Genomic DNA, 26,634 nt, shown 5'->3' on the forward strand with positions numbered 1-26,634 from the left:
CACAGACCATTCCACTTACTAACAGCTTTCAGCTTTCTTCTTTTCAATTTTTTTTTTCTTCATATTTTTTTTCCCACCCATGATATTTCTCTTAAGTTTGGAACCTGTATAATCTTCCTCCTGCAACATTCTAGATGTATCTGGAGGGACTAATTAAAGGATATGAAGAATTGTTCTTAACTTCTCATTTAATTTATATCCTTGACATCAAAACGGTGTACTCACTGAAGTAGAGTGACGACTGCTGAGGTTTTTTGAGGCTTTCTAAATGTGATGAGAGCAATATTTCCATTATTGTTTAATGTTGAGAAAGGAGATCTCATTCTTTAAATATTGCACCTTACTTTCTTTGAAATGGATGGTAGTAGTAATTCAACTAAATAGGATTTGATATCCTGTTAATTTGGCAGATATTTGCCTTATGTTTTGGATCCTTAAAAGATAACAGATCAAAACATTATTTTTTTTCATCTCTTGTGGCATACAGCTCCAGTGCCCTACTAGATTTCACAATTAAGGCTGGAATGGCTGTGGTCTTGTCTGGAAAACAAACATTTCTTTGTTTCAGGAAAGACAAAGAAAACGTTTGTTGCTCAGGTGGATAGTATTCTTCTTCTTTCTAGAATCATTACTAACCCAAAGCTGCAGGAAGGCAGTAAAGGGCATAACTGAGCTGAGGGACTTCTTCTGTGGTCATAAAATACTCAAGACCAATTTTCTGAAAGAATACACTGAGCATTGCTAGATGTCTGACCAAATTTTGCCCTAGGTTATTGCACTCTGCCTATTTTTAGCCTGTAATGTCAGTTAGATTCTATGTTCAATTGTTGCTTAAAACTATTTTTGTGTTACTGCCATATGCATACATTAAACTCAGCTTTTCATGTTATTTCTTTTTATACCCGTATTTCATAGTCGGTGTTACCTGTTCCTAAGTTTAGGAATACAGGAATATAAAAATTAATATTGTAGAATAGCAATGAATGGAAGAGGGGAATTCAAGAGGTATTTTCTAATCCTTGTCATTCCTAGGTGTAGCCTCAAAAATGTAAATGCATAAGTGAAATACAGATGTGCAATTATTTTCTTTGTTTCACTTTTGAAATTCACCTATACCTGTACTGTATTTGTAGAAGAAACCAGACCACCTTGTACTTGCAGGAAGGACACCCACCCAGGGTGCTGCTGATGGTGCTGGACAAGCTACAGACTTGTAGTAGTTGGTGGCCAGCACTGCTTCCAGGCCTTCCTAGTAGGCAGTCTCTGGCCAACCTGTGGCCAGTATGAGCAGCACCCCTGAGCAGCAGCAGCATCCTTCTGCAGGAGACAGCTGGACTGAGCCAATGACCCCCAGTCACAAGATCCTGTGTCCTGACTCAGGTGCTGGTAACCTCAAAGAGCACCATCCTGTTACTTAAATGTTCCATTTTCAAATCTTGGAAGATGGGCAGACAATTAGTAAGTCACTGTTTAGGAAATAACAAAAACTCTTCAGTAAGTTCCCGAAACCTTGTGATTGCAGGGCTTACAATTTTGTAAAGCCTTTCACATTCTCATCCTTCTTAATCCTACTAAGTACACCTTCTTCCTTCTCACTAAATTATTATTCATACTCCTTTTCAACAACTTCCCTCATAGCTAATCTTCCTTCTTTAATCTAGACTTAGTACAACCTTTTGGGATATTGAAAACCATACATGGAGTATAACCAAAGATAAACACAGAGAGAACCATTTGTAATAATACAGTGACACAGTGTTATTATTAATGCAAAAAGCCACCTATCAGCTAGTATGTTTCTCTCCAAAATGCCAGATTGGGTGTCAATTTTACAAGTAAGGTTTGTATTTTTAAGCAATACCCCTCCTATTTCTTCATTTAACCCTTTCTTCTTGCTCTGCTCAGTCATTTCAATTTTAAAAGATAAGGGATTTAAAGATGCTTAGTTAGTTAGTTTTCCGAAATGTCTCAATTTGCTTCTTCCTCCTGTAGTTATAACTGCAGAAGTTGATGGGATTCAGAAAAATAACAAAACTTTTTTTTTTTTTGCTGGCTTGTAGAGCATTTTACATCAAAATATGTTCTTTAAATGGACATTTGCTATATTCTGAAATACGAATGTTGCTGATTTTCCATTTTAGTAAATGCTGTGCATCCATGGAAGGCCTTTCCCATATACTTTTGATCTCCAACAACCTATGATCTCAGTCAAGCCAAGCAGCACAAATCAGTGAAGCAGAATCTGCCCATATTTTATATTTTATGTTTTTCATTTGTAGCATCAGTGTCATTTCAGCTACTGTGCTAATGAGAGAAACGGTGTTTCAAAACCAGCACAGTTTGAAGAAATGGTGAGGAATAGATGAACCAGTGAGGAACAGGTGAGTATCAGTTCAAGCGGGAGAGAGAAATTGGCAGTGATTTCTTATGGCTCCTCAGAGATCCATTCACTCTTCCAAATGAACCCAGAAGCAGGATTTTTTGGTCAAAACGTTTTGCTCAACAGCTTTCTTTATCCCTGGATGCTTGAAATGATGTCGTTTCAAGCTTGGCTTCTTAGTGTGCATGTTCTTGCTTTCTATGTGCAGGCAGGTCAATGTAAAAGACTAACATATTTCTTAACTTTTCTTAATAGTGTTACGTGTAGGCTTGCATTACCTTTAAAACAAAAAGCACTTCTGGTTTCCCAGGCTACACTTGTGATTATTGCATGGGATGTTGTTCCTCTTGGATGCACTACAGCTAAATTGTTTCCATAGAGACATTCTGCAGTTCATCTCTCTAAATGTCACACGGGCACACATTTATGTTAAAATGATTGATAAATGGGTGCACTCCTGGCTCTACCAGGTCCAGAGGGCTGATAGCTTATTCTCCAGACAGTTGTATGTCCTTTTTGTGGATAACGCACATTTGATTTGCAAAATATGAAGTGTTACTTTAGAAGGCTCGCGCTGTGATTGTAAGGAAGAGATAAAATTGGGCTGCCATCTGGAAACTGTACTCCATGAGGACAGAGAGAAATATTTGCATTGTGACTAAACATGCTGACTAACAGTCTGTGCTTTAATTGCTCCAGGTCAAGTCCTTACAGGGAAATCTGCAAAAACCTCAACATCATGCAGACTTTTATTATTATTTTTTTCCCATTCGGTTTTGATTGACAAAGGGTGCTGCTCCCCAGAGCAAAAGGTGGCAACGTTTGCGCTTAGGGAAAGAGCACCTGCTGTGTGTCGGCTGCCCAGCCAGGATGCCCTGACCTGGCACGGAGCCTCCTCTGGCCACCGGCGGGCCAGGGGCCGCGGCACGGCCTCCGGGCGTTCCCGCCCTCCCGGGGCTGCCTCGGGAGCGGAGGCGGCAGAGAGAGGCTGCGCTGAGCCCCGCTCCCTCGGGCCGCGTCCTGCGCTCGGGGCCCGCGGGCCCACGGGGGCGGCCGAGCACGAGGGGCCCGCGCCGCGGCCGGTAACGGGCGCCGCAACGGCCGGGCAGCGCCGCAACGGCCGGGCAGCGCCGCAACGGCCGGGCAGCGCCGCAACGGCCGGGCAGCGCCGCAACGGCCGGGCAGCGCCGCCGCCTCAGCTGCCGCCGGGGAGCGGGGCGCGGCGGGAGCGCCTTCAGCCCGCCGTACGTGCCCGGCCTGCCCGCGCTGCTCAGGTTGCTCTTAGCGCCTCGGACCGGCCCCTCCTGCCCCGCGGCCCAGCCCCACCGCGCCGCCGCTGCGGCTGCTGCCCGCGGGGAGAGGCGGGCGGAGGCCCGTGCAGCCTCCCGCCGCTCCCGGCCGCCGCAGCGCACGGAGGAGGCGGCTTGCGAGGGGCGGGGCAGGCCCGGGCGGGCGGCTGGAGCGGCGGGGGAGGCCAGAACGTGAGCGGGGGGCTGGGGCTGCCGGGGGCGGGCGGTGCGGCGAGGGCCGGAGCCGCGGCTGAGCGCTCAGGCGAGGAGTGAGCCGGTTGGATCCATCGGCGGCTGCCTCCCGCCCCGCCGGTTGCGGGAGAGGAGCGCTGTGGAGCCCGCCGCGGCGGCCAGCCGGGGCAGGGCGCTTGGGAAGGGGAAGTGTCCGGCCCACCGTGGCTCAGCAGGTTCCTCTCCGGGCGCGTTGCAGAGCAGCTGGCGCTTCCCGCTTCCTGCCCCGTCCGCGGGCCGTGTCCCCGGCGCAGGCTGGGCCTGCCCTGGGGAAGGCCAAGCGTCAACATTAGAAACAACCTCCGCCCATGTCGAGGGCTCAGATGCGTGTTTTCGCTTGTAGCACGATACAGCTCGCTGAAAGTATTGCCTGAAGAATGCTTTCACAGGCGTTCTTCGCAGGGAAGCAAACAAATGTTTCTCTGGCAGCTGGTCAGAGGTTGCGGTGTCCCTTGAGGATGTTCCCCTGAGCTGCCGTAGGACTAGCAAGTCTCCTAAAGTAAGGATAAAAGTATCCAGCCTTAATGACAGATACACAAAAGGAGAAATAAACAGCTAAAGTGACCTGCAGCCTCTAAAAATACCCGTTCAATCAGCACAGTTTCTTTACGATCTTGACAGTAGCATGAATCTGCCCTGAGATGGAAGCTCTCCAGGGAGGGATTCTTGATTTCAAATCTGTCTGCAGGGACTGTAGCTATGTGTTGCTATTGTATTAAGTGAGGATCATCATTCATTTTGTCTCTGTGTGAAGAAAGAAAATGGTGGCATTTTTCTGAGGAAACAAGGAAAATACAGATCAGAACTTTCCAGTGAGGTAAACCAGTGAAGTCAGTAGGATAAGGGCAGTGTGTGCCAAGAAAATTCCATTATATCTTCTCTGTAGCTTGCAAACCCCATAAATACCCTTCAATAAGGGCTGCTTGGTGCCTGGGGGGGAGGAGGGGTAGAACCCGAACAAAAAAGCCAAACCCACAGCCTTCAATAACAACAGGAATTCCAGTTGTCTCTGATTTTCAGATATAACCAGTGTGTTCTAATATCTTAGCTTCAGTAAGTGCTTCTGGTTTTGCATTTGGTAGCTTGAAACCTTCGGTGGAATGTATGCTTTCGAGTCAATTTGGCAGTCCCTAGGATTATTGAGAAAAGGCTTCAAGTGAACTCTCTGAAATAACTTGATGTGCCAAGTATGTGCAAGCATATGAAAAAAGTATAGTCAACTTAATGCTGTGTGCCAGTTCATTGTTTGCTCTTGATGTTGGATCATACAGTCATAGAATAACTTAGCTTGGAAGGGACCTCTGGAGGTCATCTAGTTCAACTCCCTGCATTATAATCTTTAACGCCCTGATGATAGCATTGCTACCATCAAAGTTAGAGTAGGTTGCGCCAGGCCTTGTCTGGTTGAGCTTTCTCTGCAAGGCATTAATACGGAGTTGAAAGTTTGATCTGCAGCATAGCCAAATTTGGGCCTAAGTGCCCCAAACTTTGGAAAGTTACAGAGTTTTAAACAGAATTAAGTATACCTTTCCTTTGTTAATTGGAAGTTGTGTTTCCTTTCCTTTTTTGGTGTCATGGTTCTGGTTCTCCAGTTGTGCAACAGTCTTCCATGTGCACAATACAATGATTTTTGAAAGATAAAAAGCAAGCAGAAAAGTCTATCACCCTGCAGCACACAGTTTGAAAGGCTGATAAACCAATTTAAATTTGAAAGGTCCGTAGTATTTTACCTGCATAATGACTTATTTGTTTAAAGGCTAAGATACTGAATCCTGCATGCTTAGAGGTGCAGTTGTAATCAGCTTTATTTTTCTGTCCTTAACAGCATGAAGTTCTTCCTGTGCAAAATCCAGCTCTTACGCCTTGTCCATGAAATTTATTCACTCAGTGAGTCAAGTTTGATGGAGTGAAGATAGCTGATGATAGTTTTTATCTATCTTAAGCCATTCTTGAGGTGCCACAGTGTTAGCCTGTGAAGTCAGTCTTTGAAGAAATCTTAGCATTATTATTTGCACTGTTCAATGTCTACAGGTCTCAGTAGAGTCTTCAATACAGTGAAGACTTCCTGGGGCTTATCTTTTAAGTAGGCAAGAAAGATGAAAAGCAGAGGAGAAAAATATAGGACAAATGGAAATTCTTGGGCCATAGTACCTCCATAATGTGTCTTATAAATGTAGTCTGTTTTTTTTCCAAAGTAGTCAAGTTAAAAATATACTTTCATATTTTATGTAGAAAAAAATACAGAAATTAAATGTTTATATTGCTTATGGGATTGGACTTTTCTCCTGCTAATGCAAATAATTAATTTCAGCTGACACTGATGGCCCTACAGAAGCTGTAGATAAAAGCACAACCTCAGCAGATGCAGCTCTCAGTGTCCTAAGGACTCCAGAGAAGGTAAGACTGGAGGGTAAAATAAGTTGGAAGAATGTGTAGCTCAGCTCTTCCTTTTGTGTAGAGAGTGTAGTCACAGCACCTCTTACAAGACTTGGCAAGATTTCCACCATTCCATTTCAGCTTTTTTTTATCCAGACAGTAGCTAGTCCACCTACACTGGGTAATGTCAAACTGCATTAGGCTGTCATTTGATTCAGTATAAATAGCATTACTCTGACAGCAGGATTGCATTGGTATCTGTATAAATATGCCCCCTTATGATCATAATGTATTAAATACCTTGTTGCCATTTGAAGTGAAGTTTCCAAACACTTTTTTCCGTGTAGTCTCTTATGTGTGGTGTTAAGATTATGTGATTCTGTGTGAAAAAACATGTTATGACAGTTTTCCTTAGAAAAAAAATGAACCCCTATTTGTATTTTGTACCAGCTAGAGCAATCCCTGTGGTTACTTTATAATGATATATGGATCCCACTGTGGCATCTATAGAATCTGCATTGTTCCTGTCTTCTAGGCAGTGGGGCTGCAGATTGCTATAGCTTCTTTTGCCAGTTGAGGTTTTGTATAACCCCTGCTTTTTTACACACCCCAGTGTCACCCCACTTTGGCTAGAGGAATAAGAAATATTCCAATATAGCATCTCCCTAAAACATTAGATCTTCCCATAGGCCTCCCTCACAGATTCAGGTTGTCTTTTGTGCATCTCTACATTCACGTATGTTTTCAGACGTGCTTTTTTGTTAAGCTGACTATAAACCACATAATAGTGATTTCTTTTGTGCATCTCTTCTTAAGCTCCACTTCATTCACATCTTATGGCAGCTTTTTGTGGGATTCCACAGTATCCTTTACTGTTCTTTTCAGCTTTTGGGAGATTGATAAGTAGGGTCCTTTTAAGTTTCAGATTGTGAACTGGGCTGGTGTTTTTTAATACTCCACATGTTTTATTCCACTTTCTGTTTTTGGAATTTGACAGGATCTGCAGCAAAACAACTCCACAAAAAGAGGCACCTTCAGAACAAAGATGAAGATTGGGAAAGCTTTCAGTACCTTTAACAACAGCAATGGAACAGATCTGGCTATCGGCTTTACCTCTTCCACAGTAGCTGTCCTTCTATTTGGGACAAACTTTGTGCCTGTTAAGAAATTTGATACTGGCGATGGTAAACTTATTTATATTCTTTTGTTGGTTTTGGTATTTTTCCTAATGGGAATAATACGAGAATTTCCATAGCTAGAGTTATAAATATTGTCACAGCCTTCATCCATAGAACATGTTTTTAATTTTCTTTGCTATTATTAGGGTATAAAGCAATAATGTATTTGTTCAAGATGTGGCAAACCTTTAGAAGAGACTTTTTATGTGTTGTTGTGCACTTTAACAGCAATGATGTGCATTTCATGAGCATTTCACAATGGAAAGTGAAATGTCCTTTCTTCCATCCTTGTGGGGTTTCTCAAGTATCTGTTATTTGTACTATAAAAGTTGTTGGGCTTTGGAGTATTACCTTTCAGTTGTGCACATAAGAAAAAAACAACCGAAAATTGAAAATTGGATACTTTTATCTGGTGACTCATTAAGAAGAAAAAATATCTATTATTTCCTTATTAGACTTTAATCACTTTACTGTATTACGTTCATGTTGTATTTACACATTTATATGAAGCATAGTCAGTTACCAGATCCCTAGATGCATAAATCTGCTATTGCATGACTGCAATAATAGTATCTGTATTACAGGCTGGATATAATCCCTCTTTTTCCTTTGTGCCAAATATGGTCCTAACAACACAAGACTAGACTTTAAAGTGGAAGTCTTAGCTCAGCTGGCATAAAATTAACTTCTCTGCCTAGTTGACCCTTAGTCAACAAAGGTAGAAGAAATATGTCTGGAATTTTTATTATCCTCAGTGTCCTGGAGTAGTGGAAAAGCCTGAGTCCTGAGCTTTGAAGGAGTTTTTTCCTGTGCAATCAGCTACTACTAGGGTGGTGGGAGAAGTTTGCAGTAACTGAATATACTCTTTTTCAGAAGCCCATTAAAATTTTAATGTGGTGAGAATCAGGGCTAGTGTAAACTTTGCCCAGCAAACTGTCTTTTGTAGCTGTGTATAAAGAATGTGTGGTAAGGTGACAGAATTAATTTTAACATCTAAAAGATGTCTAAAATGCATCTTTTGATTATATTGTAACAGGGTTCCCTGACATTCACAAAGGAGGTGGATGACCTTTCAAATTTTTCTGTAATATTTTATTTAAAACCTAGTAAGTTAAGAGATGCACATGCAGTGTTCTACAGGTTCTCTACTGTGTGCATTTATTTCTTCCATAGGCATGTTCTTCCAATGGATTCTCTGTGCCTCCATATGGATAGTTTCTTTGGTTGTCAATTTAATCCAGAATTGCCCCCGGTTTTGGCCTCTGGCAATGGTTGGGGGTTTCGTGTGGGCTACAGGTAAGGATAAAGAGGTCCTGTTTCTTGAAACACAAAGTAACCCTAACTCTTAATGAAAAAAGCAGTGATAAAAACTTTCTTGTACCTGAGGTAGTAGTTATTTGGCTTTTTAAAATCTAGGTGTTAATGGAGCTGTATCCTTATAGCAAATATTACTTTATTACACTTACTTTATAAGCAGCAAATTCAAACCAAAGACAACTTTTTAAATGGCGTTTAGGAAATGTCTGTATTTGATATATTTACATTTTAAAAAAACCTATTTCCTACCATCTTGTAATTGCCTACATTTCTTGCCTCTGAATAGGCACAGCATCTAAAGCCAAAATATACAAGATCACAGTCTAGTTTTTAACAAATTTTAATTTTGGTGGTTTGTTGTTGTTTTGTTTTTTTTTATTTCAGGCAATATTACAGTTGTCCCTATTGTCAAAACTATTGGCTTAGCTCTTGGTCTTTTGATATGGGCTTCTTTTAATTTGCTGACAGGTTGGGCAAGTTCAAGGTGAGTACATTTGAGTCTTAATGTCATTAATAACTGCAGTGAAAACACTATCACCAATAAAGAGGGTTTATCATATAGATAAGGTCTTTTATCTCTCTCAGTGGATGGTACTCACCTATTATTTTATCTTTGATGTTTCCTCTGTCTCAATAGGAAGCAGAATGCCCAGTAATGTTCCTTACCATAATTGAGTAAATAAATAATTTATTTATTAATGCAAAACTAGTACACTGTTTGTATTTTTTCTTCTACAGCATGGGCTAATAAAATAATTTAACTTCAATGTTTAAATACCCAGGTTAAAAAAAAGTCAATGTACATTAAATTAGTTTAAAATTTTTTTGGTACAATAGACAGCTTTTTGCAAGCCAACTGAAACACCGTGCCAATAACTTTAGTAGGAGTTATTTTCGAGAGTAAAGATTTGGGAGGAATGCCTGACACACCAGAAGGCTGCGCTGCCATTTAGCAAGACCTGGACAGGCTGGAGAGTTGGCAGGGAGAAATTTAATTAATACAAGAGGGGCAAGTATGGAGTCTTGCATCTGGGAAAGAACAGCCTTGTGTACCAGTATAGGCTGGGGACTGACCTGTTGGAGAGCATTGTAGGGGAGAGGGACCAGAGGGCCCTGGTGGACAGAAGGATGACCGTGAGCCAGCAATGTGCCTTGTGGCCAAGAAGGCCAATGGTGACCTGGGATTTATTAGGAGAGATGTAGTTAGTAGGTCAAGAGAGGTTCTCCTTCCCCTCCACTCTGCCCTGGTGAGGCCACATCTGGAATATTGTGTCCAGTTCTGGGCCCCTCAGTTCAAGAAGGACAAGGAGAGCAGAGCCACAAAGATGATGAAGGAAGTGAAACAACTCCCTTACGAGGGAATGCTGAGGGAGATTGGTCTCTTTAGCTTGGAGAAGAGGAGACTGAAGGGCGACCTCATCAATGTTTACAAATATGTAAATGGCGAGTGTCAGGAGGACAGAGTCAGGCTCTTCTCAGTGATGTCCGGTGATAGGACAAGGGGTGATGGGTACAAGCTGAAGCATAGGAAGTTCCACTTAAACACAGGGAAAAACTTTACTGTGAGAGTGACAGAGCACTGGAACAGGCTGCCCAGAGAGGTTGTGGAGTCTTCGTCTCTTCTCTCTTCGAATGAAGACATTCAGAACCTGCCTGGACACATTCCTGTGTGAGCTACTCTGGGGGATCCTGCTCTGGCAGGGGCATTGGTCTAGATGATCTTTTGAGGTCCCTTCCAACCCCTAACATTCTGTGATTTCCAAGGCTAGGTTGTAATTTAACTATTTGTATGCAGTCAGTGCAACTAAGTGAAACTGACTAAATATTTCAGGTTCGGTTGGTTTGGAATTGACCCGGAAGTGGTATCAAGACCAATCTTAAATTCTGTTGGAGCAGGACTTTCACTACTAAGGTAAAAATTTATTCTTATAATACATTTCTGTAAAGCAAAATACATATTTAATAGCCACAGGGACATTTTAACTAGGGGGCAGATGTATTGTAGGATTTTTTGCAAATTGACTTACTGCAGAATTAATGAGCTAGCCATACCTATCTAGTCAGTGTTACATTTCAGAATAGAAACACACGTGATATCCAGTACAGTGGTGAAATGGTTATTCATAAACACAGAAATATATTTTTCAAGACAAAGCAGTGATACTAGGTTTTTCAGATGGTTCACTTTCCCCAAGTGTTGTGAGAGGCAAAACTGAGTAGGCGAATATTGGTGAGAAAAGCTCTGTGAGATTTCCAATCTGACTTCGCTCAGTCAGGGTCTTGCTCTTAGCTGCAGAATATGCCACAGGACCCCCTCCCAGATATTTTGGGGTCCATGACAAGCCAGAGGCTTCACATATGTCTTACCCTTAATAGCTCCCAGTCGTGTGACTTCCAAGCCACACTTAAAACTTGCAAACAGTGGCTTCCTTTGGGATATTCGGAAGTACTCCTACTCTTATGTTTGGTTTTATTATTTGTATGAGTGCACATTTTGGCCCAAACACAGAGGAAAAGGGGGTTTTATTATGTAGGACTGCTCTTGCTTTCCAGTTAGGTGGCCAGGAAGGTTTTTCTAGCCACTTAATGGTGACTCTGAATCCCAGGGGCAGTAGGCTCGCTGTTAATGGGCTAAAGATGCACATAACGCCTTTAGGAAAGAAGGGTGTTTAAAACATGGGTGTGATGGATCACTTCTTGATTGCTAAGTGAGACCTGTTGCTTTCCATTTGTGAGTTTTGCTTCCACTCTTCCTATTTCCTAAGAGTCTGTAGCTTTCTACCCATTGTCCTCACATGTAGCACATGATTTTGTGAGGTACTCACAAATGGTAGCAGTACTGCTATTCCTACCTGGTGAGTTAATTCATCTCACCACCTGCTTCCTGCCAGTTTCTGAGATACCATGGAGAAGTGATCAGCAGGGAAAAAGATCCTAACCAAACATGTTTTCTGGCAAGCTGCACAAAGCCTGTGTATGTTGCTCTGCAGAGCTCAGAAGCATGTATTTCATGTTAGCTTCCTGCATGAAACCTGTATAGGTTTGTATAGTACTTCTGGAGAAAGATGACATCCTTTTATATCTATCCTTATTCCTTCAGTAGGAGAGGAATAACTCTTCAAATTGAGACTTTCTGTTTTCAGTTATGAGAAGGAATTCCTAAATAATTAAAATATCTTTCATAAAATAAAAAGCAAGTTCTGACACTTCTGATTACATGTATTTACCTAATTTCAGGGAGCATAAGTAATAGTGTTACTTTTTCTTCTTCATTTATTCACTTAGTGCATAGGAGCACCACTGAGCAATACCCCTCCTCCTCCCATATATGCCTAAGGCCCTGTAGGAGCAGTATCCCCCCACTGGCATGTAATAGAAAACAAAAGCTGTCTTTTTTTGTTGACCATTGAGCCAATTCCGTGCAGGTGTAAGCTGTTCATTTAGAATTTTCATGCATGTATTCCATTGTATTTCTGACTTAGTACAAAAGGGCACTGTTAACTAATGCAGCTGTTGTTAACATGTTTAGCTACTCACTGTAAAAAGTAGACATTTCAATTCCACTACATAGAAGAGAATCTATAAAGTGATATAAAGAGTAATTTATTCGTTACTTTCACTTAAGTTGTTTGTTAAAAGCAATTGCATTTAATATATTGAAGTGTCACTAAGGCTATAATGAAAATAATGTAATATCCCTCCAAATACAACTTTTGTCTCTAAACACTTAAGTGTTATGTCCTTATGAGCTGACATGGTACTTATTGGTGTATTTTTTTCTTCTGAGTGCTGTCATATTTCTTTTTATAAAAACTGAAATCCAGAGTCCTTCAGCTTCACTAGAAAGCACACCTTTACTGAGAGAAAGTGTAAGTACTCTACAGTTGTTCATTTAAAGCAGTGAAAGTACATATCCATTTAAAAGATTTTTTTAAAAAAATTGCATAATGTGAACCAGCTTTATCAAGATTTATGGTAGACAACATGAAACTATGTAAATATGCATTGATTGTATTTAATTTGTGGATCTTGTATATCCAGTCAAATGCAAGTTTTCCCAAACAAAAAGTTTTCCCAAGTGTTCTTTCGCTATTGTCAGCTTTAAATGGCTGAGGAGCCCTTTTTCATTATGACAGGGGTTATTTAAAAGACAGAGTGTATTACTTTCCTGTTCTGGGAAAACAAGCAATTTTAATTAAAACTTAACTATAAAACTACAGGGGTGCTTAGATGAAAGGCAACAGTGGTATAACTCTTATCCACCAGATTTTTGCCACGTTACAGAGCCAGGAGTCTGTCAAGAGTTGCTGATTGTTGGAGCATCAGAGGCCAAGGAGCACTGCCAGCTTGGCTGTTGCTCCTTCTGGACCCCCAAGTATGCAGCAAAAGCTGGAGAACAATAGGATCCTGCTACTATTGAAGCTTATACTCAGTCAGTGATGCATCAAAACTAAGTTGCTACCTGGACAGAGAGCCCCTCAGAATCTTCTAGCTGTGCTCAATGCTCACGAGAGGTTCCAGTCTACCAGACTAAAACACAGAAGACAGTCTGATCACAGGATTAGAATAATGAGACACCGCAATTTCTTTATGCTGCAGACTGGTGTTTTTAATTTCTCAGTTTGCAAATAGTCCTATTATTCTGAAAGTAATTCCAGAACTATCAGCAAAAGGCAAAAAACACGTAATAAATAAAACCTTTATATTAAATCATGTAAGGAAGGGTGAGTTTTGAAAGTCAAAGCTGCCTGCATGCAGATTAAAAAGAAGTACTAGTCAATAAACTACTAGTGCAGTAAACCTAAAATGCATATTCAAACTGATACCTGTAAACTTTGAAGTAGGTAGATTTAATTATGTTTTATTTAAAAAATAAATTTCTTCTGTCCTCAAAGTATTTCTGTAAATTCCTTTTGTTTCTCCTTCGATTTAAATTTTCTTAGAGCAAAACTATTCTCTTTAATACAATATTTGAGATTTTATAAAACAGCAACAACAACAAAAACTAAATTTCAGTGAAAACTGTTTTTTACAGTCTATTAATGTTTCTGAAGATACCTCTGATGACTCATGGGTGAACAGACTTTCTCCAGCAAAAAAGAGACTCATGTAAGTTATTGACAGTTCTTCTACTGGTACAGGCCAAGTAGCCAGAGAAAGTGGTTGAACACAGTTTAAGAGCAGAATTCATGTCCTATGGTTTTCCTAGCACAGTTATTCCCTAATAAATTATCATTTTTAAGGTACCAGTATAGTGTGCCTATCTGTATATGAAAAACTGCTCAAATAATTAATTTCTTTTTTCCCTCACAGTGTTCAGCTTTACCTTACCAATTAAGTATTGGTTCCTGCTACAAAAGAACAATGTTTGCTAAGTGTATAGCAATAACAACTAAGTAATTACAGAGCTGTTTTTTTATTAACAGGTGGCTTAGCTCTCCAGCATAGTAGAAGCCTATGCTAATAACATGCTTCCAGGCATGGTTTCAAAGTGAATACCTCTGGAGAAGGCATAGCAGTAAGGAGACAGCAGAAGTGCTCCAAGATGCAAGCAGCAGTTAGCAAGGGGCCAGCGTGGGGAGTGGAGTCAGCCAAGAACACAATGATCTGGAAGCAGAGAAAGGCTACCATGGAGGGAGGGAGCTTGGGAATGGTTACAAAGAATATACAGACTGCACCAGTGAAACTGAGAGCAAGAGCATTTTAAATACATTGTTGTTGGTCTTCGCTAACTCTACTTTTAGGAAATCCTATTTTATTGATGGCATTTATCTAGACTGCAGGCTGTTGGGGCAGGAATTGTCTGTGTTACTTGGCCACAAAGTATAGGAAAACCAAGTTACTGAGTTGAACAATTTCTACACTAAAAATAAAAATGTGCTAAAATGTTCTATTTTCATGATGTTGCTAGCAATTTTTGTTTGATGTACAGTATTTAACTGCAATACTGGACTTAAGTTTATTGTCTACTTACATAAATAATGCTAGGCTATTTTCTCTGATTTTTGCTCTTTTTAAAGAGGATGCAGCCTGGCTGTAGTAGCTGGAATACTCTACGGTTCCAGTTTTGTACCAGTACTTTACATCAAGGACCATGGAAGACGAAATGAAACTATATACACAGGAGCAAGTCAATTTGGTAAATGCTAATAGGTCACATCTGCTTCATTTCATCAGTATACTGTGGTCTCCTGCTTTTGCAAAAGCACAGAATGAAATTATTGGTATGCCTGGAAATATACCATGACAACTTATCAGTTCTGCACTGTGTTATATGTTGTCATAATCACGGTACTAGCACTCCCTTTTTTTCCCATATGTGAATTACACCATTAAAAGAGCAGTCAGAAACACCCCAGAGGATACAATACTTAACTGATAGTATTTAATGCCTTCAGAAACATAGATAGCACTCTCAGAATACAAAGTTCGTATACCTGGAGCATGAAGTAAACAAAGGCACAGGCTGTACCGGTTACCAAATTAATACATTGCTAAAGGAAAGAGGAGAAGGTTGATCATAACTGATGTGCACAAAAGATATATAGCAACTTAAGTAATTGAAACCTTGTAGTTTTTTTAATGGAAACCTTTTAACATAAGCCTAATCACCAGTTTTCAACAACATTTCCCCAGAGCCATTTTCCCTGAGGTTTAGTGTGTAGTCTATCAGGTAATACCAGCAGCAGCTTAAGAGCAAGGTATTGCTGAAACCGCATAGTGTTGCCATTAAGAAATTGTTTGTTATGTCACATACAATTTCTCTTAAATACTGCCATTTATATATTCCCCAGCTAGACAAAACAGATGTTATCATTACTAGAGCTGCCTTTCCTGTTGAAGACTTTGAATTCTAAGGAGACAGAGGTCACCTTGCTACATTCTTCTGCTTTACCGTGTTGGAAATGCTCTCATTAGTACATACCGAGTCCATGATGGATTTATTATTGTTAATTATTATAGCGATTAACATTTTGATACACTCCTCAAGATAAAAAAAGGACAAAACTGTGCCATGTTTAGCTTACACAAGATGTCTAGTTGTCTTGCCCTTAAATGTACAGAAGAGGAATATAAACGTAGATGATCAGGAGAGGATGTAATTACATAAAATACCCACCCAAGTTTTGTAGCCTCACCTGAAGATTTTCTTAAGTTTTTAATAAATTAATTCAGTAGTTTGACTAAGAGAGTTCCAAAAAGAGCAATTCACAGAAGTGCAAAAAAGCTTATGAAAAATGCTAGGGTAAATGCAGCAGTTAATTCATGTTTAATATATGTTTGATTGACCAAATTAATCTACAGTCAGACTGGCAGCTGTGTTTGTCACAGTCATAATTGAAATTCAAGTTGTTAGCAGTAGCACCTTATTTGTTTTTTGTCTGTCTGAATACTACCAGTGAAATAAGTTCAGTTGAAATTAGTAACAGGTGTTTTAGGCTAATACAATTTTGTAATTTCACTTTCAGATTTGGATTATGTTTTTGCACACTTCAGTGGAATATTTCTTACAAGTACCATCTACTTTTTTATCTACTGTGCAGTCAGGAAAAATAAACCTAATGTTTATCCCCAAGCCATATTGCCAGGTATGACTGTTTTCTAAACTAGCAGTTAATTTCAGTTACTTCTTCTGACTGTTTTGCAGTGATTAGTTCAAGCTATATGTTGGAATTGTAGTTTGTCTTTTCATGTCTCTTAATTTGACTTTTTGGCTCTTTTTAAAAATTACTCCTATTGGGTTAATTAACTATGGTTAGGAAGCAATGAAAAATTTTGTTCTAATCTGAAATTAGAACAAAATGGCATTGCATGCAGCAGATTTTCAAAAACAACTCTGCCAGAATGGAGAGCACATTGCACAAAAAATTGTGAGCTTCATTTGCTACTTTAGTTGGAGTAGCTGATTTTATCCCTTGATCTTTGGTTTAGATTAACAGAGCATTCTTGTTAAAGTAGTTAATATACTAAAAGACATACATACAGTTTCTGTATTATGCTATAAAAATAAATGTTCCACAAATTGCTGTCCCTACCTTGCCATACATGTTTTTGATTGGGATTTATTTTTCTAGGGTTTGTTTCTGGTGTGCTTTGGGCAATAGCCAATTGCTGCTGGTTCATAGCCAATCATTATCTCAGTGCTGTGGTCAGCTTTCCAATCATTACTGCTGTAAGTATATAAAAAAGTAAACTCTGTAACTAGAATTAAAAGTGAACTTTTTTTTTTCCCCTCATTTGTGGATTTATGTTGAAATTATTATGACTCTAAAGCATTTTAATTAAGAGTGCACATTGCCTTTTCTGCTTGTCTGTGCTAGGCTTTGGTTTTTTGGGAACATACATGACTGTGACAAGCACCATCTTTGTCAATGCCAAGTATTAAAAAAAATGGAAAAATTGAAACTTGTGTCTTTAGATTATGTAAAAAACAAAGTTCTATAACCAGAACTATCTCAATATGAAAGTACACTGAAGTGATTAAAAGAAGAAACTTATAATGCTTTCATGCCACAAGTACATTTTGTTCTGAATGTTTTCATTTGTGATTTTAACGTCCAGCAGTCATTTTGCATAATTAAGTCAGGGTTTTTTTTCATTTTACAGTTCTTGAACACACAGAACAGATTATGTGTTGCTGAAAATAATGTTCTTATGCAAATAATGGAAAATTATGTTGGCCCATTTTATCTGGTTTATTCCAAGTTATGATACTGTACATTTAAAGCACTGTTAATTTCCAGAAGCTGTATAAATTCCATCACTAGGTAAAAATAAACTTTGCCTTTACTCTCCACTCTACGAGATGGTGATGCAAGGGTGGATAACTTCTGGCAAATGGGAGTTTGTAAATATCAAAGCCAAAGTTTTGCTGAACAGCAAGTATTTTGAAAGCAAACTAATGAAACAACATTAATAGGGATTAAGCTTTGCCTCAAGATGCAGTAAATCAGAATCAACTCTGCAGTATGAAATGAAAGTAAAGACTTGGGATCATTCTAATTAGAAACTGAAGGATTAATAGAAAGCAGCTTTAGTAACTTAGTTATCAGTATGCCTAAAGGGCGAGGATATAAAATCACAAAATGAAAAATTTAAGGAATGCATTGATGAGAAGCTTCTTATCTGGACCGTAGGTTTGGAACTGCTGTTTTACTTCATCCTAGAGAGAATTTCAGGCAGCTATTCGTCACATCCCTATAACAATTTATTTCATTTTTTAAATGCATTTCTGTTGCCACATACATTACCTAGAAAGTGAAATAAGACCTCAGCTATTGTTCAAATAATAGCTGGCAATTTCAGTAGGAAACAGCACCCACAAATACATTCAGCATGAGGCAGTCTTTCCTGCTGGTCTAAATATGTGTCCTGTCAGATGTACTGAAGATGGAAGAGAGGAAGATCACTGTCCAAACAGCTGTTAAGTGTTTCTGAGAGCAGCTCTAATGGGAAACATTAACAGAGACAGTTTTCACTTTGTATCAAGATAATATTTTCACATCAGTCATGCAAATTCAGATAATTGCTCCCACCGGGGAAAACTGTATTACCAGAATTGCCTGGAAATTATTGTTGTGTATCACTCTTTGCTGTTAGCTAGGAAATCTGTACAACACCATCACAGATAATCAGTAGTTTTCCTGACCTGTCTGGCTGACTGGCTTTGTGCTGTGTCCAGATACTTGCTATACAGGAAATATGTTTATGTTCCAGTCTCTTGATATCATACTGAGTGATAAAATCAAACTTGTTCCAACTAGTTAGTCATGCTAATAAAGGAAATGTTAGGAATATCCATGGTAGCTGCCAATAAACATGAATAGTTCTTTGAAATGTGGTAGCATCATGGACTGTAGTTCGGACTAAAATGAGGCACTAAAAGAAAACATAACAGCCAGTGCAGACTCCACAGTGTAAATTAGAAAAATTGTGCCTTCTCTGAAAAAAAAACAAAAAACAAACCACACTTTCTTGCCTCTTCAGCCCTTCCTGAAGATTTTATTGTGTCTTACTTGGTAAAGACTGCAGTGACATATGCTGTTGCCATGACTGCTGTAATTACATGGACTGGAAAGGCCTAAATTTGTTATCCAGACAAAATTCAACCACCCTGAGAACAGTAATGGGAAGGTGGTACATTTTAATGAAATACTGTAATGTACAAATGAATCTTATTCTTTAGGGTCCTGGCCTTGTTGCTGCAATGTGGGGAGTCCTTGTGTTTAAAGAAATAAAGGTAACTTACTAAGTTTCTTACCTGGTCTCTCTTGCTTTTCTCTAGCTCTTTGAAGTGCATGATTTGGTATACAGCTGAATCTCTTAGATTTCCTTCCTTACAAGTATTGCATTATGAAGCTGAAAGTCACGTTTTCCAAGAAAATTAAGAACTGTGAACAATTATTACAGGAATGAAGGTTTGAGTTCCATAACTGTATAAGCAGCAGTGGGAGGAAATTAGGACTGTAGCAAGGCCAGGAGGGAGGATGCCAACCACCTGAAAATAGTCTTTACTTGAGCCAGTTCTTTCAGTGCGGGCAGGGGAATGAGCAGTTGTCCAAGTAACCACATAAACAAGTACATTAGATTTCCAGGGTTAGATTCACTAAAGGACAAAAAAATGATACAAAGATTAGTTAAGCTTGTTAATTATAGTATAATGGAGAGATCCTAAACTGATACGGCAGTGATTGCCTAGAACAGGCTAATTTACTCTCCTGGATATTAGCATATGTGGCAGAAATTATTTTTCTAGTGGTATTTGAAACATGGAATGCTAGCATTATAATCCTCAGGTTTCCTTAAGATAATCTTTCCAGGATCAATAGGTACCTAATTTGCTGTTAGAGATCATCTTTCTCAATATTTTTGGTGACTGTGTAAAATGCATTAGGCATCCTTGGATCATAGAATCATAGAATCATAGAATCCTAGGGGTTGGAAGGGACCTTGAAAGATCATCTAGTCCAACCCCCCTGCCAGAGCAGGGTCACCTAGAGCACATCACACAGGAAGGCGTCCAGGCGGGTTTTGAATGTCTCCAGCGAAGGAGACTCCACAACCTCTCTGGGCAGCCTGTTCCAGTGCTCTGTCACTCTTACAGTAAAAAAATTTTTCCTGATATTCATCTTAAACCTCCTATGCTCCAACTTGTATCCATTACCCCTTGTCCTATCACTGGTCTTCACTGAAAAAAAGCTTAACTCCATCGTCTTGACACTCACCCTTTACATATTTGTAAACATTGATGAGGTCACCTCTCAGTCTCCTTTTCTCCAAACTAAAGAGACCCAGCTCCCTCAGCCTTTCCTCATAAGGGAGATGTTCCACTCCCTTAATCATCTTTGTGGCTCTGCGTTGGACTCTTTCAAGCACTTCCCTGTCCTTCTTGAACTGAGGGGCCCAGAACTGGACACAATATTCCAGATGTGGCCTCACCAATGCAGAATAGAGGGGGAGGAGAACCTCTCTTGACCTACTAACCACACCCTTTCTAATACACCCCAGGATGCCATTGGCCTTCTTAGCCACAAGGGCACACTGCTGGCTCATGGTCATCCTCCTGTCTACCATGACCCCCAGGTCCCTTTCACCTACACTGCTCTCCAGCAGGTCAGCCCCCAACCTGTACTGGTGCATGGCGTTTTTCTTCCCCAAATGCAAAACTCTACACTTGCTCTTGTTAAACTTCATCAGGTTTTTCCCCGCCCAAGTCTCCAGCCTGTCTAAGTCTCTCTGAATGGCAGCACAGCCTTCTGGTGTGTCAGCCACTCCTCCCAGCTTGGTGTCATCAGCAAACTTGCTGAGGGTACATTCTGTGCCCTCATCCAGGTCGTTGATGAAGATATTGAACAACACCGGTCCCAGTACCGACCCCTGAGGGACTCCACTAGTCACAGGCCTCCAACTAGATTTTGCCCCATTGACTACAACTCTCTGACTTCTTCCTTTCAACCAGTTCTTGATCCACCTCACTGCCTGATCATCAAACCCATACTTGATCAACTTATCTACAAGGATGCTGTGGGAGACGGTGTCAAATGCTTTACTGAAATCAAGATAGACCACATCAACCGCTCTACCATCATCTATCCACCTAGTAATTTCCTCATAGAAGGCTATGAGGTTAGTCAAACATGACTTACCCTTGGTAAAACCATGTTGACTGCTCTTGATGACCCCCATCTCCTTGATATGTCTAGAGATAGTGCCAAGGACAAGTTGTTCCATTACCTTTCCAGGGATGGAGGTGAGGCTGACCGGTCTATAGTTACCCGGGTCCTCCTTCTTGCCCTTCTTGTAGACTGGAGTGACATTTGCTATCCTCCAGTCCTCAGGCACCTCTCCTGTTACCCATGACTTACCGAAGATGATGGAGAGTGGACTAGCAATGACCTCCGCCAGCTCCCTCAGCACCCTTGGATGCATTTCATCCGGACCCATCGATTTATGGATGTCCAGATTATGCAACTGATCCCTAACCCAATCCTCATCTACTATGTCCTCACCTATCTTGACTACTTCTGGGGTTATATGAATCTGGGGCTCATGGGAAAAGCCTGCAGGAGTAAAGACAGAGGCAAAGAAGGCATTCAGCACCTCTGCCTTCTTCATATCCTCTGTCACCAGGGCACCCACCTCATTCAGCAGTGGGCCTATACTGCCTCTGGTATTAGCTTTGTTGGCTATGTATTTGAAAAAGCCCTTTCTACTGTCCTTAACCCGACTTGCAAGGTTAAGTTCCAAGGAGGCCTTAGCTTTCCTAGTTGCCTCCCTACATTCCCTGACAACATTCCTATATTCCTCCCAAGTGACCAGTCCCTCCTTCCATGATCTATAGATTTTCCTCTTCCACTTGAGTTTCCCCAGCAGTTCCTTTTTTAACCACGCTGGTCTCCTAGCTCCCTTACTAGATTTTCTACCCATTGGGACACACTGATGCTGTGCTTGCAAGAAGTGGTCCTTGAATATTGTCCAGCTATCTTGAGCCCCTTTACCTTCTAGCACTCTGTCCCATGGGACTTCCCTTAACAATTGGTTGAGGAGGCCGAAGTTTGCTCTGTAGAAGTCCAGGGTTCTGGTCCTGCTGGAAATTCTGTTCCTCCCACACAGGATCCTGAACTCCACCATCTCATGGTCGCTGCAGCCAAGGTTGCCATTGACCACCACTGCTTCAATAAGGCCCTCCTTGTTGGTGAGCACAAGATCCAGCAGCGCTCCTCTTCTAGTCGGCTCATCCACCATTTGCATTAAGAAGTTGTCATCAATGCATTGGAGGAACCTCCTAGACTGTGAAAGGCTGGCTGTATAAGTCTTCCAGCAGATATCAGGATAGTTAAAATCTCCCATGAGGACCAAGGACTGCAGTTGTGAGGCTGCTTTCAGCTGCCTGTAGAAAGCTTCATCAACTTCCTCATCTTGATCAGGAGGTCTGTAGTAGACCCCCACAACTGTGTCACCCATACTACCCTGCCCTTTAATTCTTACCCACAGAATTTCAACTCGCCCCTCATCAGCCCCTGTACAAAACTCAATACATTCTAGCTGCTCTCTCACATAAAGAGCAACTCCACCACCTCGCTTCACCGACCGATCTTTCCTAAAAAGCACATAGCCATCCATGGCCACATTCCAGTCGTGTGAGCTGTCCCACCATGTCTCTGTTATTGCTACCAGATCATAACCCTTAGACCGCACACAGACCTCTAACTCTTCCTGTTTATTCCCCATGCTGCGTGCATTGGTGTACAGGCATTTCAGGAAGCAAGTAGAGCACATCGGTGGGACTAAATCCTCCTTAGCCCATCCTCCTACAGGCCCTGGTATGTTCCTCTTGGGCTTGTCCCTAACAGACCCAGTTTTCTCCCCTTCCCCCTTCACATCTAGTTTAAAGCTCTCTCAATGAGCCCTGCTAAGTCCTGCCCCAAAAGCCTTTTCCCCCTCTGGGACAGGTGCATCCCACCCGCCACCATCAGGCCAGGTGTCTCATAGAGCAGCCCATGATCAAAAAAGCCAAAGCCCTGCCTTTGGCACCAGTCTCTTAGCCATTCGTTCATCATTAAACTCTTCCTGCTTATCTCTCCACCCATTCTTGCAGGAGGTATGGAGGCAAACACAACTTGTGCTCCAGACCCCCTAACTAGCCGTCCCAGGGCCCTGAAGTCTCTCTTCATTGCCCTTACATTTCTTGTAGTAATTTCGTCACTGCCAACCTGAAAAATCAGCAGTGGGTAGTAATCAGATGGATTTACCATACTAGAGAGTTTCCTTTTAACATCTCTAATGCGAGCCCCAGGGAGGCAGCAGACCTCCCTGTGGGATGGGTCAGGTCTACAGATGGGCCCCTCTGTTCCCCTCAGAAGGGAGTCACCCACCACAACTACCCTCCTTTCCTTCTTAGTTGAAGAAGTCCTAAGTCGTGGAGCTGAGCGACAAGTCCTAGGCGGTTCACTAGACAAATCTGCCACTCCAGCTTCATTTTCCTTTCCCTGAAGTTCCAAGACCTCGTACCTATTCTTCAAGGGCAATTCGGAGGATGGACGGAGTTGGGAGGGTTTTTTCTTGCCTCTCCGAGGACGGACCTCCCTCCATTCCTCCATGTTCCTAAAGTTCTCTCCTTCTGTCTGAGAACAGGAGGGGAGGGGATCCATCACTTGTTCTAGCATCTCTTCCTCCTGCCCTTGCCTCAGGGTTTGACTCCACCAATCTATTTCATTCTCACATTCTCTGATAATTCTCAGTCTTTCAACCTCCTCTGTCAGTCTAACCACCTGCCTGAGGAGATCATCGATTTGCTCGCACCGCACACACGCGGTGCCACTGGCTCCCTCTGGCACCAGTGCCAGGCTCAGGCACTCGCTGCAGCCAGAGACCTGCACGGCTGCGTGCCTGCTCAGAACCTCCGTCTGAGTTCCCATATCCTTCTTCAATACAGTTTTAGGGCGTGTTGCCACCATGCTAGAGAAATTTACTGGTGTTCTCTGCTTCCTGCCTCCACTCACGCCGCTCTCCCCCTGCCCTCGCGCTACTTCACTTCCTGTGATGGCTAGCTGCCGCTCTGCGCTCTCACCGCTGCCGCGTGCTCTGAGGGAGCTGCCGAGATGGCCGCTTTTAAACCTTGCCGCGGTTCTCAGCCACACCCCCTGCCACGTCAGCCTTCCTGCTCCTCTCAGGATTCCCGCTCAGACTCGGGTCTCCTCGCTCTGCTCCGGCTTCGCCGTCTCCGGGAAGCCCGGTCTCTTCTCTAATCCTCAGTAATTAAAGGAGCAGCTCTCACCGCTGCCGCTCTGCGCTCTCACCGCTGCCGCGTGCTCTGAGGGAGCTGCCGAGATGGCCGCTTTTAAACCTTGCCGCGGTTCTCAGCCACACCCCCTGCCACGTCAGCCTTCCTGCTCCTCTCAGGATTCCCGCTCAGACTCGGAAACTAGAAGTTCTCTCCCCCCCACTGCAAATTAGTGTTGCTCCACACTAGAGTGCTATTATGTTCATTATCCAAAATCTTTGTGACTCACCAAATCTTTCACTCTTTTTGTACACTTTTAGAATAGTTTCTGCATAAGTGCTTACTGCTTTAGAAGTAGACAAAAACCTTTAAAAATTCTTTCTAAAAATGATAAATTAATTTTGTGAATATTTTACAAAGTGAATGGCTTCATAGATAATGTGTATTCAAATGTTTTGAACAGCAAATATGTAACAAACATTATATGAAATAAAATGGTATAAAATTTGCTATTTCATGTAATTTAGGATTTTTTTCATAAAATGAAGCTGCAGTTCTTTGTTTTGCCTTTTTGTGTGTGTGTGTGAAATGGTGTCTGTTATTACAATGGTATTTTTCTTTTTCTCTGCTTTTGGTTCTCCAGGGACTGAAAAACTATGTGTTACTCTCAGTAGCGTTTTGCGTCATTGTTGCTGGATCTCTCTCCACGGCTTTTTCTAAAGTTTGAAAGGATCTTCTGGACCAGTAGATGGTGCTACTGTGTAATATAATCAGAAATACATACATTTCAAAATGTATGTCCAACATTTACCCTAACTTGCTTCAGACAAGTGAATAGGAAAACCTTTGCTAAATGTTCGTATTTGGCATGAGAGAAAACTGGAAATGTTTCTGCGTTTCTTGGAACAGTAAGAATATCAAAGGATTTTATTAAATGAAGCCAAATGATTTTATGGTTAGTAATTATTTTTTTCTGGTTGTGGTACTAAACTTCACATCATCATAAATTGCAGTTCACCATTGAGATGGGGGATAAAGGGATTTTAATTCTTAATCTGTAATGCTGTATTCATTTGCAAACTGATTTGTCTTATTGTAACATCCTGTTTTACTGGCTCGAATGTAAAATATATCTTGGAATATTCTTTATGGAGCTAATACACATGAAGATGAGAAGCATTTTTTTTTTAGAAGCATTATTCCTTAAAGTCATCAGTTTACATAAAAAAAGTTTATCTTCTAATCCAAAATTTTGGAAGGAAATACAGAAAAAAAAAGGTGCTGTAAAATAAATTACTCGTGTTTGCGGATAAACTGTGTAGTTGCAAGAACATTACATAGAAATCATGACCGTGATACAAATATTGGGGGAAGGTCAGGGTTTTTTAATTTCAGTTGTATGGAACTTGGCAAGTAAACATTGCATTTTATCTAACTTGTGATGTTGCAATATCATCTGTGTGGTTCAAAGTTTGTTTCCAAATAACTGGGCATTTTCTGAATACTTGCTTTTCTATGTAGAACATTCAAATCTTTAAAATCCTGTTTGACAATATTTATTACATTCAAGCATCATGCTAAAACTACCCAATCATTGTTCTACCCAAAGCAAAGTCATCTCTATGTAAATAACTTCTAACAGTTGTTGTCTAACTTGTTTCTTTAAAAAAAAAAAGAAAAAAAAAAAGAATAAAAAAAAAGAATTGAAGAAGTAGGTTTTGCAACATTTTTAGGCAAACTAATCCAGTTTCTAACTATGTGTCCTGCTAGAAAACCGTGATATCCAAAGGAAATTCCTTATAGTGAATGTTATGTCCAGTTTCCATGACCACCACTAAGGTGGAGAACTCTTTATTTTCCTCCTCATGGCAGCTCCCAGTGCAAGCCTGTTGTCTGAGCTTCTCCTTAAGTCTTTCCTTCAGTGTATTAGACAACACAAGATCCTGCAGTGTTACACTCTTTGTCATCACAGCTTGATATTGTTAACATGTTCAAATTGCAATAATATTTTTCCTTTCTCCCTTCCACTCTTCTTTGTTTACTATTTATTAGTTTTGATCTTAGAATTGTTACTTAGCCCACTTTTTCCCATCCTGTATTGTTTATTCTTACCAAAGTGTCAGAACTTGGTGTCTAGCAGGTTTTTTTCTACTTAAGGCATTTCTCTAATTTTGCTCTGTGTATTAACCCGCTCCTCCAACTGGTTGGCAGCATTTTCCAGACAGATTTAATAAACATACTCTCCAATTATTGTAAATAATTTATGAAAATGCACATGATACTGGCCTTTGCTTACTTTTTATAATCTAATGTTGTACTTTTCACTTTGACAAAGAACAATTGATTGCTCTTTTGAGTACAATTTCCCAGTGTCTCACAGTGGTTTTATTTAGACTGCATTCTCCTAGTTTTTATGTAACATCTGATACAGTTGCTCAAATCAAGATATATGGTGAGTACCACCATAATACCTGATACTGGAAAGAAAACAGCTTCATTTTATTTCCATTATCCAGGTCAAACACAATTTCTTCTGGACAGATCCCTGACTGTTGCTTAACCTAGCCATTATTCTATTGACTGAAATGAGCAAGAATAATTTGTTCATGCGGTTTTGAAATAAATTAAATTGGACATTTA

The 26,634-nt window shown here is 40.9% G+C and overlaps 1 protein-coding gene across 3 annotated transcripts; it reads left to right on the forward strand.

Moving 5' to 3' along the window:
* Positions 1-3,707: 3,707 nt before the first annotated feature.
* On the forward strand, positions 3,708-26,634 carry TMEM144 (transmembrane protein 144). 3 transcript variants are annotated; one of them, XM_051618706.1, is made up of 13 exons: positions 3,708-3,861; positions 6,212-6,297; positions 7,274-7,460; positions 8,628-8,750; positions 9,156-9,255; positions 10,603-10,683; positions 12,559-12,640; positions 13,807-13,880; positions 14,792-14,910; positions 16,241-16,360; positions 16,847-16,944; positions 18,958-19,011; positions 24,638-26,634. In XM_051618706.1, exons 3-13 carry the CDS (start codon positions 7,322-7,324, stop codon positions 24,719-24,721), a joined length of 1,074 nt encoding a protein of 357 aa, XP_051474666.1. In that variant the 5' UTR covers positions 3,708-3,861; positions 6,212-6,297; positions 7,274-7,321; the 3' UTR covers positions 24,722-26,634. The 3 variants fall into 3 exon arrangements, with proteins under 3 accessions (XP_051474666.1, XP_051474665.1, XP_051474664.1); XM_051618705.1 differs by lacking the exon at positions 3,708-3,861 and adding an exon at positions 4,178-4,399; XM_051618704.1 differs by lacking the exon at positions 3,708-3,861 and adding an exon at positions 4,410-5,787.

The sequence above is a fragment of the Apus apus genome, chromosome 4 (assembly GCF_020740795.1).
Source record: "Apus apus isolate bApuApu2 chromosome 4, bApuApu2.pri.cur, whole genome shotgun sequence".
NCBI lineage: Eukaryota > Metazoa > Chordata > Aves > Apodiformes > Apodidae > Apus > Apus apus.